This window comes from Lepisosteus platostomus, chromosome 6 (assembly GCF_059453375.1).
Source record: "Lepisosteus platostomus isolate fLepPlt1 chromosome 6, fLepPlt1.hap1, whole genome shotgun sequence".
Lineage (NCBI taxonomy): Eukaryota > Metazoa > Chordata > Actinopteri > Semionotiformes > Lepisosteidae > Lepisosteus > Lepisosteus platostomus.
This window is the reverse complement of record NC_142616.1, coordinates 24,955,339-24,970,384: the sequence shown is the minus strand read 5'-3', so window position 1 is coordinate 24,970,384 and position 15,046 is coordinate 24,955,339. Positions and strand designations below refer to the sequence as shown.

At 36.2% G+C, this 15,046-nt stretch overlaps 1 protein-coding gene across 2 annotated transcripts in view; it reads left to right on the top strand.

Moving 5' to 3' along the window:
• Positions 1–15,046, top strand: part of inpp5a (inositol polyphosphate-5-phosphatase A) — a 145,729-nt gene that overhangs the window by 120,106 nt on the left and 10,577 nt on the right. For both annotated transcript variants that reach the window (XM_088635021.1, XM_088635022.1), the window contains exons 10-12: positions 6,379–6,474; positions 7,063–7,137; positions 11,096–11,169. In XM_088635021.1, coding sequence (XP_088491147.1) covers positions 6,379–6,474; positions 7,063–7,137; positions 11,096–11,169 — 245 coding nt within the window. The remainder of the gene's footprint in view (positions 1–6,378; positions 6,475–7,062; positions 7,138–11,095; positions 11,170–15,046) is intronic.

Genomic DNA, 15,046 nt, shown 5'->3' with positions numbered 1-15,046 from the left:
AAAAATTGGTAAAATGTATCACAAAGCCCACCCACAAGATGGTTGCTTAGCGCAGTTTAGTCTTTGGATGTGAGATCTAGTCCTGTACTTTTATTTTTGTCACATAAAATCAAGGTACATTTTCATGCTGAATGACAAACAGGTTTTTAAATGAAAGGGTGTAAGCAAGCACAAGGCAAAAAAACAGCCAGTCATCATTCTTTGCTTCAACTACATTGCAGAATTTGACTTGCAGGTTTGTACAAATGCTGATAATGTTAATAAAATTATTGCACAGCAATTTAGTGGTTTTTAAATTAAGGCTAAATCAGTTGAAGTCTTATACTGAACTGAGAAAAAAAAATTCTCATACTAGAAACATCCCCAGTTATTATTTTCACAAAAAATGGTTTGCTAGTCATTGTAGATATAACTGATCATTTGAACATATACCCACCTAATTCTTCATTTGTTATCAAATAGAAGCTTATTCCTGTTAAGGGTCATGGTGGATTCTGTCCTGGTAGAATAGGGTGCAAGCAGGTTGAAGATGTGTATGAAGTAAAATATTTTACATCTGTTAATATTAGGAGTAAGGTACAATTATTTGGTCTGCAGTGATCTCATTGATCGGAATTGTAAGGAACTGTAATAGTTTATTGCCCCAGAGCTTATCTTCTCATAGATTAATCAATAGCCTGTTAAGAAGGTGTTGGCTAATGTAAATTGCTTTTTAAACATTATTCTTACCTTGGACTAAGAATTTCATAAATTGGTTGAAGTGAACCTATCCATTTAAGACAATTAACTAATCTTTTTTGATGTCATATGAGTAATTCCTGGCTTCATCTTTAAATATAGGTACATCTAGATGAAGTACTGTCAAAATATGCAGATACTGAAGTGTAACCATAGTGTTCCAGTTCTGTAGTGATTCTGACTGGTTATGTCTTTTCAATATAGGCATTAATTTGAGAAACGGAGATGCAGACTTCTTGGCACAATTAAGCTCTGGTCTGGAAATGAGCATGTGTTCAGTGCCATTAGAATATCTTTTAACTTAAATTTATCGGCAATGTCTAGGAAATAAATAAGCATTTTATTACTTTGAGAACGTTTAAAGAATCTTGCATGTTAAACAGTCTTGTGGACATCTGTCATGATTGGTTTTAAGCTGCTGACTTAAAGGAGTGGTGGGGGGGTGAGGATTAAATCTTTCATTAGCCCTTCTTTGTACTAAAGTCAGTAATGTGACAGAGCTGCCCTGAAACAATAACTCCACTTATTCCACCCAATATGCTACGTAGTGGAGCCCTTCTTTTTATGTGAAAACACTTCTTTAGAAAGAATAAGTGAGAGACAATGAAGCATCTGGTGGGCTTTTCCTTTTTTCTGTATGTATGTGTGTCAGTAATTTTTGCCGAGTCTAGCTGCTCATTTGCTCTCTCCAGGACTGTGCTTCATTCTGAGACGGGTGTGTGTCTGGAACCCCAGCAGTGTGAGGTCAGGAGGCCAAAGTGATGAATTTTTATGGCCCTGTTCCTTGTGTTTCTGCTCAGTACCAATTCTTTGCGCGCTGCACTGCCTCTGAAAAGGATGCAAAGGAGGGCAATTTGTTCTCCAGGGCCCTGGAGAATGGGGCAGCAGATGAGTTAAAAAAGGGGGTAACTCTCTTCGACAGGGAGCACACAAATGTTTTCCTGTGGTGACACTGAGCTCTCTTGTCAGGTCTTCTCTGTAGCTTGCTGATTTGTGGCCTGTCCATTATCCGGTTGGTGACAAATTGGTTTAGTGGCACCTGAAGATATCACAGAAAGAATGGCATTGATAAGACTGAGGGGAATTGTTTTAAAGCAGTTTCCCAGATATTATACATAAGATAAATTAGATTATATTAACATACTTAGCACAGTTCAGTTTCATAATTGGTATCAAGACCTCCAATAACATACTTCTTAAGTTGTCAGATTCTGTACCTGTGAGTTACACTGTGTTTCTGTAGTCCTGAATCACTCTATTAAATGGCTGGATCGGGCTTTCAGCAAGAAAAGGATCATGCAAATATTAAATCACCTAATCAGCTGATTCTACTGTATATAAACCAGTGTGTAAGGTTGGCATCTGATTGCATGTCCAATTCTTAGATACATTCAGAATCCTGATATTTCACCCATTCTGTGTGCCTGATTAATATATTTAGTTTAACAGGATTAATTAGCAACAGAAAAGGCAGCTTTTCACACAAACTGTAGGTTTTTTGGATCGAATCCAGTGCAGGTCAATAGTGATTTAATGTCATTCCCATTTAATGGTTGTTAGGGAGGCAAAGTGAAATGTGTTTTGGTTCACTCACCCATTTTCCTGCAGACAGATGTCTCAATCACAAAAAAAAGCTACCATGGTTGGCACTAATTGGGAACGTTGGCAGTCTCTCATAGTAAAACATAATTGTACATTAAGACAATGCTATTACTCAGCTATACAAAGGGCAATGCTCTCTATTTATTGCGCTCATAGAGAAATTATTCTTCAGACTACTGTACTTTGATTATCTTAGCTTTTGTGTTCTGTATGCATTGGTATCCTGCTGTCTTTGTGAATCTATATTATACATGAGTGCAGTCACATAGTGTCTAAAATGTAGCTTTTGCTCTGGTGGGATACAAAATACAAAATGAAAAAGATTTTAAAATATGCAAAAGAAACATTTGAAATAATAGACCTAATAGATTTGGGTCTATCATGAATACATGAATATCACATGCCCACAATTAAAGGTATTTAAATAAAACACAAAAAAGAATACAATTGTAACTCACTCAGTATAGATAAAATATTGTCATCCAACTCTGATTTATTATGGAAGTACCTAGAAAATGAATATTGGTGAATATAGAAAGTGTAAAAGTCACACTGTAGTGAAGTCTTTAGGGTGTTTGAGAATTCTTACATCATTTAAACATTGTGTGAGGGTTGTAGTGTATGGTGATGTGTATTCATCTTCAGGTGAGTCAAGAAACCTGCTAATGACACATGCAATCCTGTTTGGGATATAAGACTATGCTGTTTATGTGCAGTTTAGAAGACTCCTGCTGGGCTACTTCTCAGTGTCCGTTGCACTAGATCTGAGGCAATATTAGAGTTTCCCATTTACTGTTGGTGCCCCTTGATCTGACGTGGATTTTGTTTAACCCTTTTCTTTTAAAGAAAACAGAAGAGGATGTTCCTTGAGACAGCGGGTTGCAATAGGGGAAAAGAAAGGTTTCCTAGTCTATTTCCTAGTCGGGTTGAGGATGAGATTATCCCCAAGATCAAGATATAATAGAGATACCCCTTTTGTGATTAGGACACACATTTTTAGCCATACTTGAGGAACTGCTAATCTGATTGGTATTAAGATTAATCTAGGAACTTTCTTCTTCTCTAAACAGTACAGAACGGAAATGTCCAACTCCAAGTTGTTTTGTACGTCTATTACAGCCAAGGACACCAAGGAGTAAAAGGTCATAGTTTTAAATTTCTGTTTCCTGCCTGTCTTTCTAATCTGGCCTTTTTCTTATCCTCGAGTTTTAAATGAAACACTAGTTCCTGATAAATCAGTTATGTTAATATCATTTTGGAAATAAGAACATGTTTAGATGTAATTTAGATTATGTTCTTTCATGCTTTGATTGGCATGCTGTTTGGACAGTGAAAGAGAAGACTTGTTTTTTATTGAAATCAGCAGTCAACTATATCTATTACTGTTTCATTTTCAGCAATTAGGGAAATGTTTTCTAGGTGATCTTCTGCCTTCTAGCTTACTTATACTGAACACCTGGAATATTTAGCACTGAGGATACACTTCATATTACTATACTATTTGTCTTTCCGTTTTCATATACTTTGTAATAAATGTAGCCTATTAAGAACAGAGAATGAAATTCAGCATCTTCAGTGTTTCTTTTGTGGACCTCCATAATTGTATTCTCTGCACAATGCTCTGTGTTGTCCCTGAGACTGTACTCTCTCAGCTGGAGATTGGGAAGCAGTGCAGTACTCCCTGTACTCACTGTATAGCTCATACAACTAAATAAGTTACATTCTTATGCTGACTCATGCAACTTGCTGTATTTTCGTGAATGACATCTGCAGTTAATATAGTCCTTCACCACACCTGTCAGAGAGATTCTGTTATTATTGTTTCACCTACATTTGTCATCTTTCTGTTCACTTACATTTGCGATCTCTACCTTGTGGAAGTCTATTACATTGCAGCTTCCATTCCTTTCAGGGATTTTAAATTGTGATCTCAATCACAAAACAGACTATTTCTTTTAATGATGATGTAATCCGTCATTGTCATGGTCTTATGAGACTTCAAACCATATTCAATTCATATCAGAGTGAACTTTAGTAGGACTTCAATCATTCTGTTTTCAGGGACATGAACTTAAATATAAGGCAAGCTCTTTCGGAAAACTGAAGTCATATCACGTGTTCCGTGAACAAGTTAAACTTTCATTTACAAATGAATTTCTTGAAGACTCTTAACAGCTGTGCATGATTCAACTGCAACCTCTGTATACATTTTATTTAAAAATATAGAAATAATGGAATTAATTGTGTGGTTCTCTTAGTTAAAAACTAAATGACAGAAAAACACCAATTGCACAAACTTTTAAAAGGTCAGAAGCTTTGGATAAACAGAAAAGAATCTAAATCAGCTGATTAATTCTAAATCCAAAGCATTACTTCATGCCACTGTGTGCAGAGTAGTGGTCATGCATATAGACATGGGTGGGGAATGTCCATCACTACTGACAAGTAACTTTGACTGTGGCGTCCAATAATTGATAAACACTTGGCATAGGGTTCATTCACTGGATTATAGAATCAATTTTAACATGAATGGGGAAACTATTTTTACCCTAAATCTATAGTATTTTATTTAAATAAGTATTGGTGGAGAAGCCTGAGCTGAAATACCGAGAGATTTCTGGTTGGCTGGTTTTTGGATTTGTGAAGCTGACAGGAGGGGATTCTGAAAAGAATAAGTAAGCCAAAAGCTTGTAAAAGTCAGCATCTCGAAAGGCTAATTTGAATACGATAACTTTTTTCCTTTTCTTTTTTTTCGAGGCAGATTTGAAGGCCATGTCCTTTTTGTAGCATACTTAATTTATATTCTGGATCGAAATCCTGAATTTAGCAGATAGCAAATCTGTAAACCCATTCCTTGCTTTTTTTAATAATAAAAAATATAATGAATTTCCTGAATTGTTGTCTCAACCGGGGTGGCTACAATGACTTTTTGACAGTGAAAGTAACTCTGACTTGCCCTTTTTAGCCCTTCTTTGGCCCATTCATTGCAGAAAGCTGCTTAAGCGCACTTAAGCGCATTAGCATTTGGATGCCAGGGGACCATATTGACCCTTCGTTTGGAAAGTTTAAATGAGTGAAAGATGGAGCGATTTGTTAGGGCTTTAGAAACCAGCTTTAGAGACTCGGAGGGTTGTTCCGCTTTAAGTTTGTTCGGGTGTTTGTTCTAATCTGGTGTGCCATTTCAGGCAACCAGGACTGATTTGTGACATTTTAGTCTAAAGACCTTTTTTTTCTTATATTGGCTTGACCTGATTAACTAATCTGTGCTTTGAATTTAAAGCACCCAGTGTCACAGCAGTGTGGTATGGGAACCGTTGTGGTGGATTATCTCATTCTAAAGTGTCTTCAAACACAGATGGTAAAATGTTTAACTAATTGTTAAAAAAGGCTACAAAAGGAAATTTAACCATACCTTAGCTCTAGAGGTCACGATGCATTGCAGAAAAGCTGTTTTTCGGCTTCATTTGAATGATTAAAATGTGTAGTCACAATTTTTGATTTTCAAATTCAGGTGGTGTGAACTGGAAATCATAGTTGAACCTCAATCTACTGCTTTTTGATGAACTAGGGCTCATTTCAAAAACTGATTCAAAAAGAACAACTGGTCTCACTACCTGGACAGACTAAGATTAATTTGATTATGAGGTTATACCCTGTTGTTTTAAGTCCATCCAATCAAATCATCTCCTTCTCTTAAGACACCTATGTTCTTTCAAATTTGACAAAGTATAATTGTGACTCAAAGCCTATTTGTATTTTTAAAAATATGTATGAACTGACTTTATTTAGTTATTTTTATTAATCTTTGTTTATTTTTATATGTGATTCTGTTTCAATTTCATTTTTTCTTACTGGTACCCAAGTTTCATTCTGGATAACCTCTGTCCCTGACTTTATATTTTGGGTTTTAAAGTCAGTTGTGTCCAACCTGAAAGCAATAGCCTCAGACATTGCAGAGAGGTTTGCAACAACTAATTTTGTGATGAGTTACCAGATTAATGCTGTTGCAGGTATTTAGTAACTTTCCTTTTCCTTCAGAGTCTTTGTTCTTCAGCGACGATGCAGACCATTCGGGCAGCCGACACCAATGAGGTAGACAAGTTAATATTCCGAGAGCTGGATAATGACCGAAAGGTACTTCCAAGTTTTTAACTGATAAAAGTAATGGTAGAGATTTTCTATAGAGACTACTCATTGTTTCAAACTGTAATTTCTTTGTATATTTAAAGTCTAATGTAAAACATGCCACCCATGAACAAATTCCATCTTTTTATATTGTTTTCCCACAAGTAACCAAAAATGTATATGTTAGATTATGGTGCAAAAATGTCTACCTATAATTCTTGTCTTAGTGATCAGGTAACTATTTGTTAACTATGGAAACATACAACCGCGAAAGAGTTTCTGAAACAGAAAAAATGAAAGAGAAACTGCAATAAGTGGGTCTTGATTGAGACCAGGATTTAGATGAAAACTTTCAAACAGTGCAGTATCACAGATCTGGAATTTGAGATTGTTTCATTAATGTATTTTTCTGTAAATTTCATTTTGGATTATGTACATGAGCACTTTACACATTGGTCTCCACACAAAAAAACATTTGTGAGTATGCACAAAAATGCATTTAAATTTGTATATAATCTTTGATATATATACTGTATAATCAGTGTTATAAATCTGTACAGTTTGTTTTCTGAATTATGTGCCACTTTCATTTTTTAGGTTGTGCTTCAACTTGAAAAGAAGCTTTTTGATTATATTAACCAAGATGTTTTCCGAGAAAACAATGGAACACTGGTAAGGTTTTATATAATATTAATACAGTTTATCTATCTAATGTATAATGTAACAGTGCATACATGATTGGATAGTTTAAGGTGACTTCTCTGTGAATTTTCAGTGTATTTAAAATTGTGAACACAGGTTTTATAAGGTGCCCAGAGCTCAAAACATTTTGAGAATTTGTCTTAATTTAAAGTAATGTCTGTCTTCTTGCAGAAGACTAAGAGAAGGTTAGCCACAAGCCCCAGGGAAGAATTAAAGCTAGAAAAAAAATCAATAAATTGAAAGATAAAAAGATAATGTCTACAGTGGCTGCCATTGTGACCATAACGATAAAGATCTGATTGTTCATATCCTGGTTGTTTCCGGTCTTTACTTGTTTGAGTTCCTGAAAAGGTCAAATACTTTTCTAATAGTGTCTAAAATGGTGAATGATAAATTATCAGATAAGATAAACACTAGTACTTACATTTTAATAGAGATCAGTTTATTACCAATTAATAGAAGTTAACTATGCTTTAAGGTCTACATACAATGTCATAACTGAAACAAGGTCATTTCTATTAATAAACGTACATCCCAGTGTCAGGCAATTTATGATCTGCCCATGGTTTTTTGATTACAGATTACTAGCTTCATTTTTTCTTCAATCTCAGATAGTTACATTTAAAGAGCTGTGTCTGTTTTCATCCATACACATGCCTGTTTTAGAAGGAGGGAGACGTAGGTGCTCTTCCAGATCGACTACACACGGAAAGATAAATGATATAATGAGCCATCAGAGATAATCTAATCGTCATGGTCTAGTTAAACACAAAGTGTTGTGATCCTTATAAAACAAACTACCTTTCGAAAAGGATAAATGTCCCCTACACCCAATTCAAAAAAAAAATCCATTGCATCCTTCATCAACTACTAGACTTGTACCGGCCTGACAGAAATTTAATTCAAGCCAGCTCTCGAAAATAATTATTGTATTTTGAGAGGAGTAATCATTGGTTGGGACATGATTGAATGTGTCCATGCCTATTGACTTTTCCTATGATTTATAGGTTTGTTTAGTCGATATTCCCATCGAAATTGTATAATTAATTATAAGTGAGGCTGTCAGACTGCCAGGATGGAGTGCTCTGATGAGTATTTGGGAAGATTAAATTTTCCTCTGCTGCTCTGCAGTAGTGTTTGGGAATCTTTGCAGGCCTTACAAGGCTTGGCGGGCAGGGGGCTGAAGCAGCTTGTGTGCGTGGGTCTCTGCTGTGTCTCCTCAAGTGCGATTGATTTTTTTTCAGTATCTTTTTATTTTAACTTTATCTGTGTGATGTCTCTTCAGTAGCAGCAGGATTTATGCACAGGGGCACTCCTAGCGCTAGTGATGAACTTTTCTGTCAACAGTGCTCCTTAGTCATCTTCCCAGAATGCTTTTAGGACACAACACCTTTGGAAAAAAAGGAACAGAACTTGTTTAATATTTTAGCTGTCACAGGTGTTAAGTAGTAATATACCAAAGTTCTAAATAAAATGTGACCTTGTTGAAATATATATAAGCACTCCACAGCTCTCCTTGGATATATGTCTTATGACAGTCCACATCTGTAAATGGTGTGTGTGTCGTGTTTTGGGGATTATTGATTACTGCTGTAGCAAACCCTCACACAGTTAATAGCAAAAAAGATTCAAAGTGCACCTTAAATAATGTTTACCATTGTTTATCATGTTCCTTGAGTTCCTAATTTTAAAATTTGTTAAATTTGCTCATTCTAATTTGAAATAAATAAAACAAATATCCTGGGGATTAAGAGGTAAATTGTGAATTGATCATGATTTCAGCATTCAAAATGATGGTAGATGGTTTGTGGTAGCACAAAACATAGTGATCACAATATAAAAAGAAGAAAAACTATGACCTTGCAATGAAAGCAAATCTGAAGTAAAAAAAATAAAATTAAATGACCTTTAACCTGTACCCTTATTGATGGCCTGTAATGTCAGCAGGTGTTATCCAGGATGGTATTTGACAACTTGTAAATCAAATCACAATTACATTTTAGACAACTCTATAAGGCAGGTCACAAAGATAGCCCAGGTTAAGTTTTTGTCTAATGATGAATATTTTCCGCTTTATATTGTTATGAAAGGTAAATACTTAAATTTCTGTCAAATGGGTTTTGATTACCACTGACGTTTTCCATATGTCATTGCTCAGTGCTTCCATTGCTTCTATTACTAAACTTCAAGGTCAATTCTTTCTGATAAACTGCAGCTTCATAATGCAATGAGCCCTTGAACCTATATAGGCTTTGATTTTACTGCTGACCCGTCAAACCAGCAAATCATTATGCTTAATTGACCTGAGATGAAATGTAGTGTGAAATTTCAGCCTCAGGCTTTATCTGCCACCTAAATGAATTTCACAACTTTCACTTTATACCCAAGATCTCCTAAAAAACAAATACACCAAGCACTGCTTAACAGTACACTGCTCTGTATCTTAATTGCTACATCTTGTCTTAATAATGTCGCAGATTGAAAAAAAAACGTATTTTTGCTGCTGAATTTACATATCCAGACTAAATGCACATGTGTACATGGTCTAGATGTCTAACATATTCTGTTTCACAAATAATCTGTCATTTTTAGGTGGCACACACAAGCATACGTTCCCTGCTGTCTCCCAAACTTCATTTCTCATTCACAGCTTGTGAATTCTCGTGTGGCCCAGGCAGGATGAGTTTGATGAATGCTGCAAATATCACCTTCTGATCTAGGGAGGCTCTGCCTTTGGACTGTAGCGCCTTAAGAGTAATGGCTACTGTTCTACACCACTGGCTGGATTAAGTTACATTGGAAGGACCAGCTTCATACTGTCACAGATTTTAGACTTCCCACATAGTCCACACACTACGCTGCAGTAGGACTTGACCACGTTTTTTTCTTCTCAGTTCTAAATTCATTATGTAACATACGGCTAATATTTTGTGTGTACTGGTTAAGGAGACTACGAAAGCAAAGGAATTCATCTTATGACAGGTGGATGAATTGATGGAAGGAATTACAGATTGATTTATAGATCGATAGATCAGTGGGTGCTGGCCTCCATGGACATTGCCACCCTCTGTGTGACTGCTATAAGCTCTGCAGGGTCCATTTTAGGGCTGAGCCAGAGATAGAGAGCTGAATCAGGTGTCTAAGGTACCTGCATTTCACATGGATAATTAATGTGTACAAGTAGCTGCTAATTGCACTTTTCACAAATGATTTATGAGGTAGCAGGGGGGAGAGAGGGACATAATCTAATATCAATCTGAACTGCTGCTTCTCCTACAGTGGTATCAGCACAGCTGTGAGATGGGACATGATTAATGGATGCCGGGCAAACATGCAGCCATCATAAAAAGGGGGTTATTGCAATGGCACACTTGCCAGAATGAGAAGATGTGCAACTGGCATGAAGCAAGTCGTTCAGGCTTCCATTCGGCACTTTAAATGCTTTTCAGCCATTAAACAGTCACTTACATACAAGGCTGATATGGCAGCATTAAAGAGATTTCAGACTTAACAGTAGGAAAATGGTGCTGCTTTTACCTTGCATAAAAATGACACAACTTTGCAGATGTTATTTAAAATAACCGGTATCCATAAATCAGCCTATAAAAATGTTTTATCGGTTATCAGTTATAAAATAAATAGATGCTAAAGATTAGTTTATTTTATTGAAATAAATCTATTAAAATATGCCCTTTTTGCTTTCAGGACGTTTGTCTGCCAGACCTCCTCCCCCTTTATATGTATGTAGATGTTTTCATCCTGGCAAGTGTGGCAGTTAAATAATCTCTCTTGTGCTTGGAACCTATGAAAATGTAAAGCGAACACGCATAGGCACATAGCACTCTCTATAAACTTTATTCTCCTTAGGATGATCTCTGCTGTGATTAAAATAACTCTTTATCACCTCTAACTTTTTATCTCTTTTCAGCTGTTAGAGTTTGACAAAGAGCTGTCTGTGTTTAAAGATCGGCTGCATGAGCTTGAGATCTCCTTCCCTCCCAGGTAAATGTATATTTTAATGTAATCTTCAAATCGGGGTGCTTCCTTTCAGAAATTATACAAAAAATATTTTTACTGGCTTTAAAATGTGTTGTGATTGAAATGTGTGTGAGCTTAATGTTAGAAAGCCCATCTGAAGGAATCACAATTTATGTTTATCTAGAATATTACTGCATGTTAAAAATATTGCATATATATAATTTTGCTCAGGTGCTTTATAGGAAGTAATAATAATAATTGTTTCGCTTATATAGCGCTTTTCTGGACACTCCACTCAAAGCATTTTACTGGTAAAAGGGATGTAGCTAGACACCCAGAATGATGTGCCCAATACAAGTGTTTACAATATGCCTTCTCTTTGCTTTGGCTTTCTTTTGAAAAACCTTGACTTATAAACCCATCAGGGAAAAGAGAAAATCATTACCCAAAGAGTTTTTAAAATGGTGTTACAGTGATTATACTTTAGTAAAAAATTAAGTTGAATCTGAAGATTCGTAAGTTAATTTCTTTTAATCAAATGGTTTCTGTCCTTATATATTATGAAAAGACACCATTGCAGGGCCTGTATCAATGGCTTGAGGCACTGTAGAGGAGAGTCAGTCACTACAAAGAGCCACGATGACTAGACATTCCACCCAGCACAGCTGAAACATTTGACCTTGATTGTACTACACGTGAAAAAAATGTTGCGCATTTTCCAGCTTGACTAATACTTTGTAACATTAACTAATGGTTTTTGCTAGGGTTTACATTAGATGTGCTTAGTGGAAACATTTGGTGCAAAGTTCTTCACAGTTTCTCCACCACTATTTTAATTGCTCTTTCACCTATTACACCTATAACAAGAGAGAATCAGCAGTAATCAACTCTAATGCTGAAACAACCCACTGTCTGCTGACCTGGACAGGGTTTGAACTACGTTGCACTACTAATGTATACAATAGCTAAATCTCAGATACTGGAAATTAAGTGCAGTATGTTTCTGGATGACCTTAGCATTTTAAATACAGTGGAAAATATGTTGGAGACACTATAATTTTAAGTCAAACAAATCAATTTGCAATTACCTCGTTCAAACAGGAAAGCATACTATTATTACATGAAATGTATTTTGTTGTTTGTGCGATAATGTCAGTTGACCTTTAGTGCTGGGACTTACTCAATCAGTAAAGATAATGAAATGCTGTAATCAAACAATAATTACTTGATAAACTGAGCAGGTGTCGTAGGTCAAGGTTTTGGCAGGTGCACTGTGTTTTAAATGACTAGATGTCTTAATCACGGGTCCTATTTGCATTACTTTGCATAAGTGACATCAGTTGGATTTATTGTCCTTTTATAATTAATCATTTAACGAAATGGCATCACCTTAGCATATTCAATACATGTACTTTTGCACTATGGATTGTCGTTCACAGATAGTATAGTTCTTTGACCATTACAAAACAGACAAATTCTGTCTGATTTGAGGGTTAATAGGATCAAGCAAATCTGGACTGATATATTTTTGTGCAGATATTTTGTTTCAGATAAATTCTAAGGTACTTTAACATTGAATAAAGTAATTATTTCAACTACACTGTTGAAAAACTGAAACAATGGGAACACTAGATTTTAAGATTTTTCCCAAGTCATAAGTAATATTAAGGATAAGGATATTGAAGATTTGAAAGTGTCATTTAGATTACATTAAAATACACTTTACACTTTAGATTACACTTAGTGCAGGTTGTGGGTATCATCTGGGTTCGATCCTCGGTCGTGTCACTAGCCGACTGTGACTGGGATATGAGAATTGGTGGCACACAGTTAGCTATCGCTGTATCACAGAGAATAATAGTCAGCCAGGGTCCTCTCGGCTCCCACCTACACAGAAACTCCTTGTTGAGTCCTGGGTGCTTTCAGGTATGCTGTTAATGAAAGACATTCCACTTCTTCAGCCATTGCTGAACCTCTCATACAGGGTTGTGCTGTCTGTTATTCAGTGGAGTCTGCCTATACTTCCCCATTCTTCTCTGTGTGTGGTAATGGGGGTTCGTAGTTGCAAGCCGGGATCTGTGATGAAGATCCTGACTTACTGTATAAGGCAAATAGCCAGGTCAGAAAAGGCACTGTTCTGTATGGAAGTCCCGGATTTTATCTGGATCTCTGAGTCCTGTCAGGGAATGTCTTTAAAATTCTAATGGCAATGTTGCAATGTTGTATAATGTTTGCATTGGTTATTCCAAACTGGTGGGTATAAGAAAAATAATTTAGCAGCTAAGACTCTGGAAAAAGCCATTATGATGGGAAAGGGGCAGTTTTCTGTGTTAACAGATCAGGATCTTCTTTGCCCAGCTTGGCAATGGAAGCAAGAACACTGGAACTGGGAGGTAGGGAGGTGGGATACATTGTCATTGATGGTGTTTGCATTTGAAGAATGTGATACAAGGTGTAAATTCACATCGTTTGCCCTCAAGAAGTCATCAGTCAGAGTCCATTGTGACAAGTGTGAACACTGCACACCTTGGTGTTGAATTTGGCTTTCCCATGTTAGTGGTGTTCCTGGAGCCAGGCAGCCAGAGGCCGTGGCATGCCTGTGATAGACTGCAGGCTTTCCACTGAAATGCACTTCCAATTTGTTTGTTGGGTACAGAAACAGCGAACTATAGCAGTTTAAATCAGGAGTACTATCTAAAAACAGAATGAATTCTCAGGGGATCATTCTTGACTTTGTATCACTTGAAAGAAGCACGCATCAAACTTAGCTGGGTGTGTAGCTCATTAAAGAATGGTCTCCTTTGAAGGTGAAAGAATATAATGAGCATGTAAATATAGTGCATACAGTATAAACTGACTCATATACAGCAGGTGTGTACTGTATATTGAGACATCTCACTACCCATCTATGCTGTTGAAGCCAATACCCTGGTTTCTTTAAAACAATAGATCCTTAGATCACTTTGCTAGTAACTACCAAATGAGTTAGATGGACCAAATAACCCTCTCTTGTTGATAACTTTTCTTATGTTCTTAAGGTCTAGATTTTCATAAATAAAGTTCATGTAATTTAAGTATGTTTGTTGCTGGTTAGGATTCTTTCTTTTACAGCCAGTTTCTTTTGGTATTATGATGCATTTGACTTAATCCATTCTTAAACTGGATTTAGATTATCCTTTGGATCTTTTAGTAGGAACGCCATGGCATCATTTCTTTTTGTAATTTCTCTGCTATCTGAAGTTTACATTGGAAAATAATTGAAAATCATTGCTTTGATAATTAGTCAAATTACTTTTAAAGAATGTAAGACATTTGCTTTTTCTCCCATATGGTAATAGAAGTTAAAATAGGAAAGTCCAAAATGCATCATTTCCGAATGAAAGGTGGGGCAAATTGTGATGTTATCTGGTAAATAGCATAGCCGTAAAAACAGCATGTGGGGTTGAAAAATAGTTTTTGTCTAAAAAAGGAATTGTTATTCATATACTTGATTTATTTAAAGAAAGGGCTTTTAGTACTGCTATTATCTCAGGTTCTTGAGCAAAATCGATTCCGAAATGTAATATGAAAACCAGTACTGGGGAAATTAAAGAACAATGAGAAGGGCAGAAGCAAGAGTCCTATTCATTCTGCTTCTAATAATGTTATTTAGAATACCATTTGAAGCTGATTACGGTAAATGCTGCCTGTGTGTACTGCATCATCTTGCAGTTAGAGCAGTGTAGTGATGGAGCTACACTAATAAAATGGATGGCATCTCCCCCGTCGCTCTGTTTGCCAAGTCTAGACGGCTCTGGAGAGAGCCGAGCGGAGATATACAGTTGTCTCTTCACCGTTTGGTGTTTAATAGGAAGCTGAGACCAAGCTGAGACCAACTTTGGCAAGTTAGCATACATCTTCA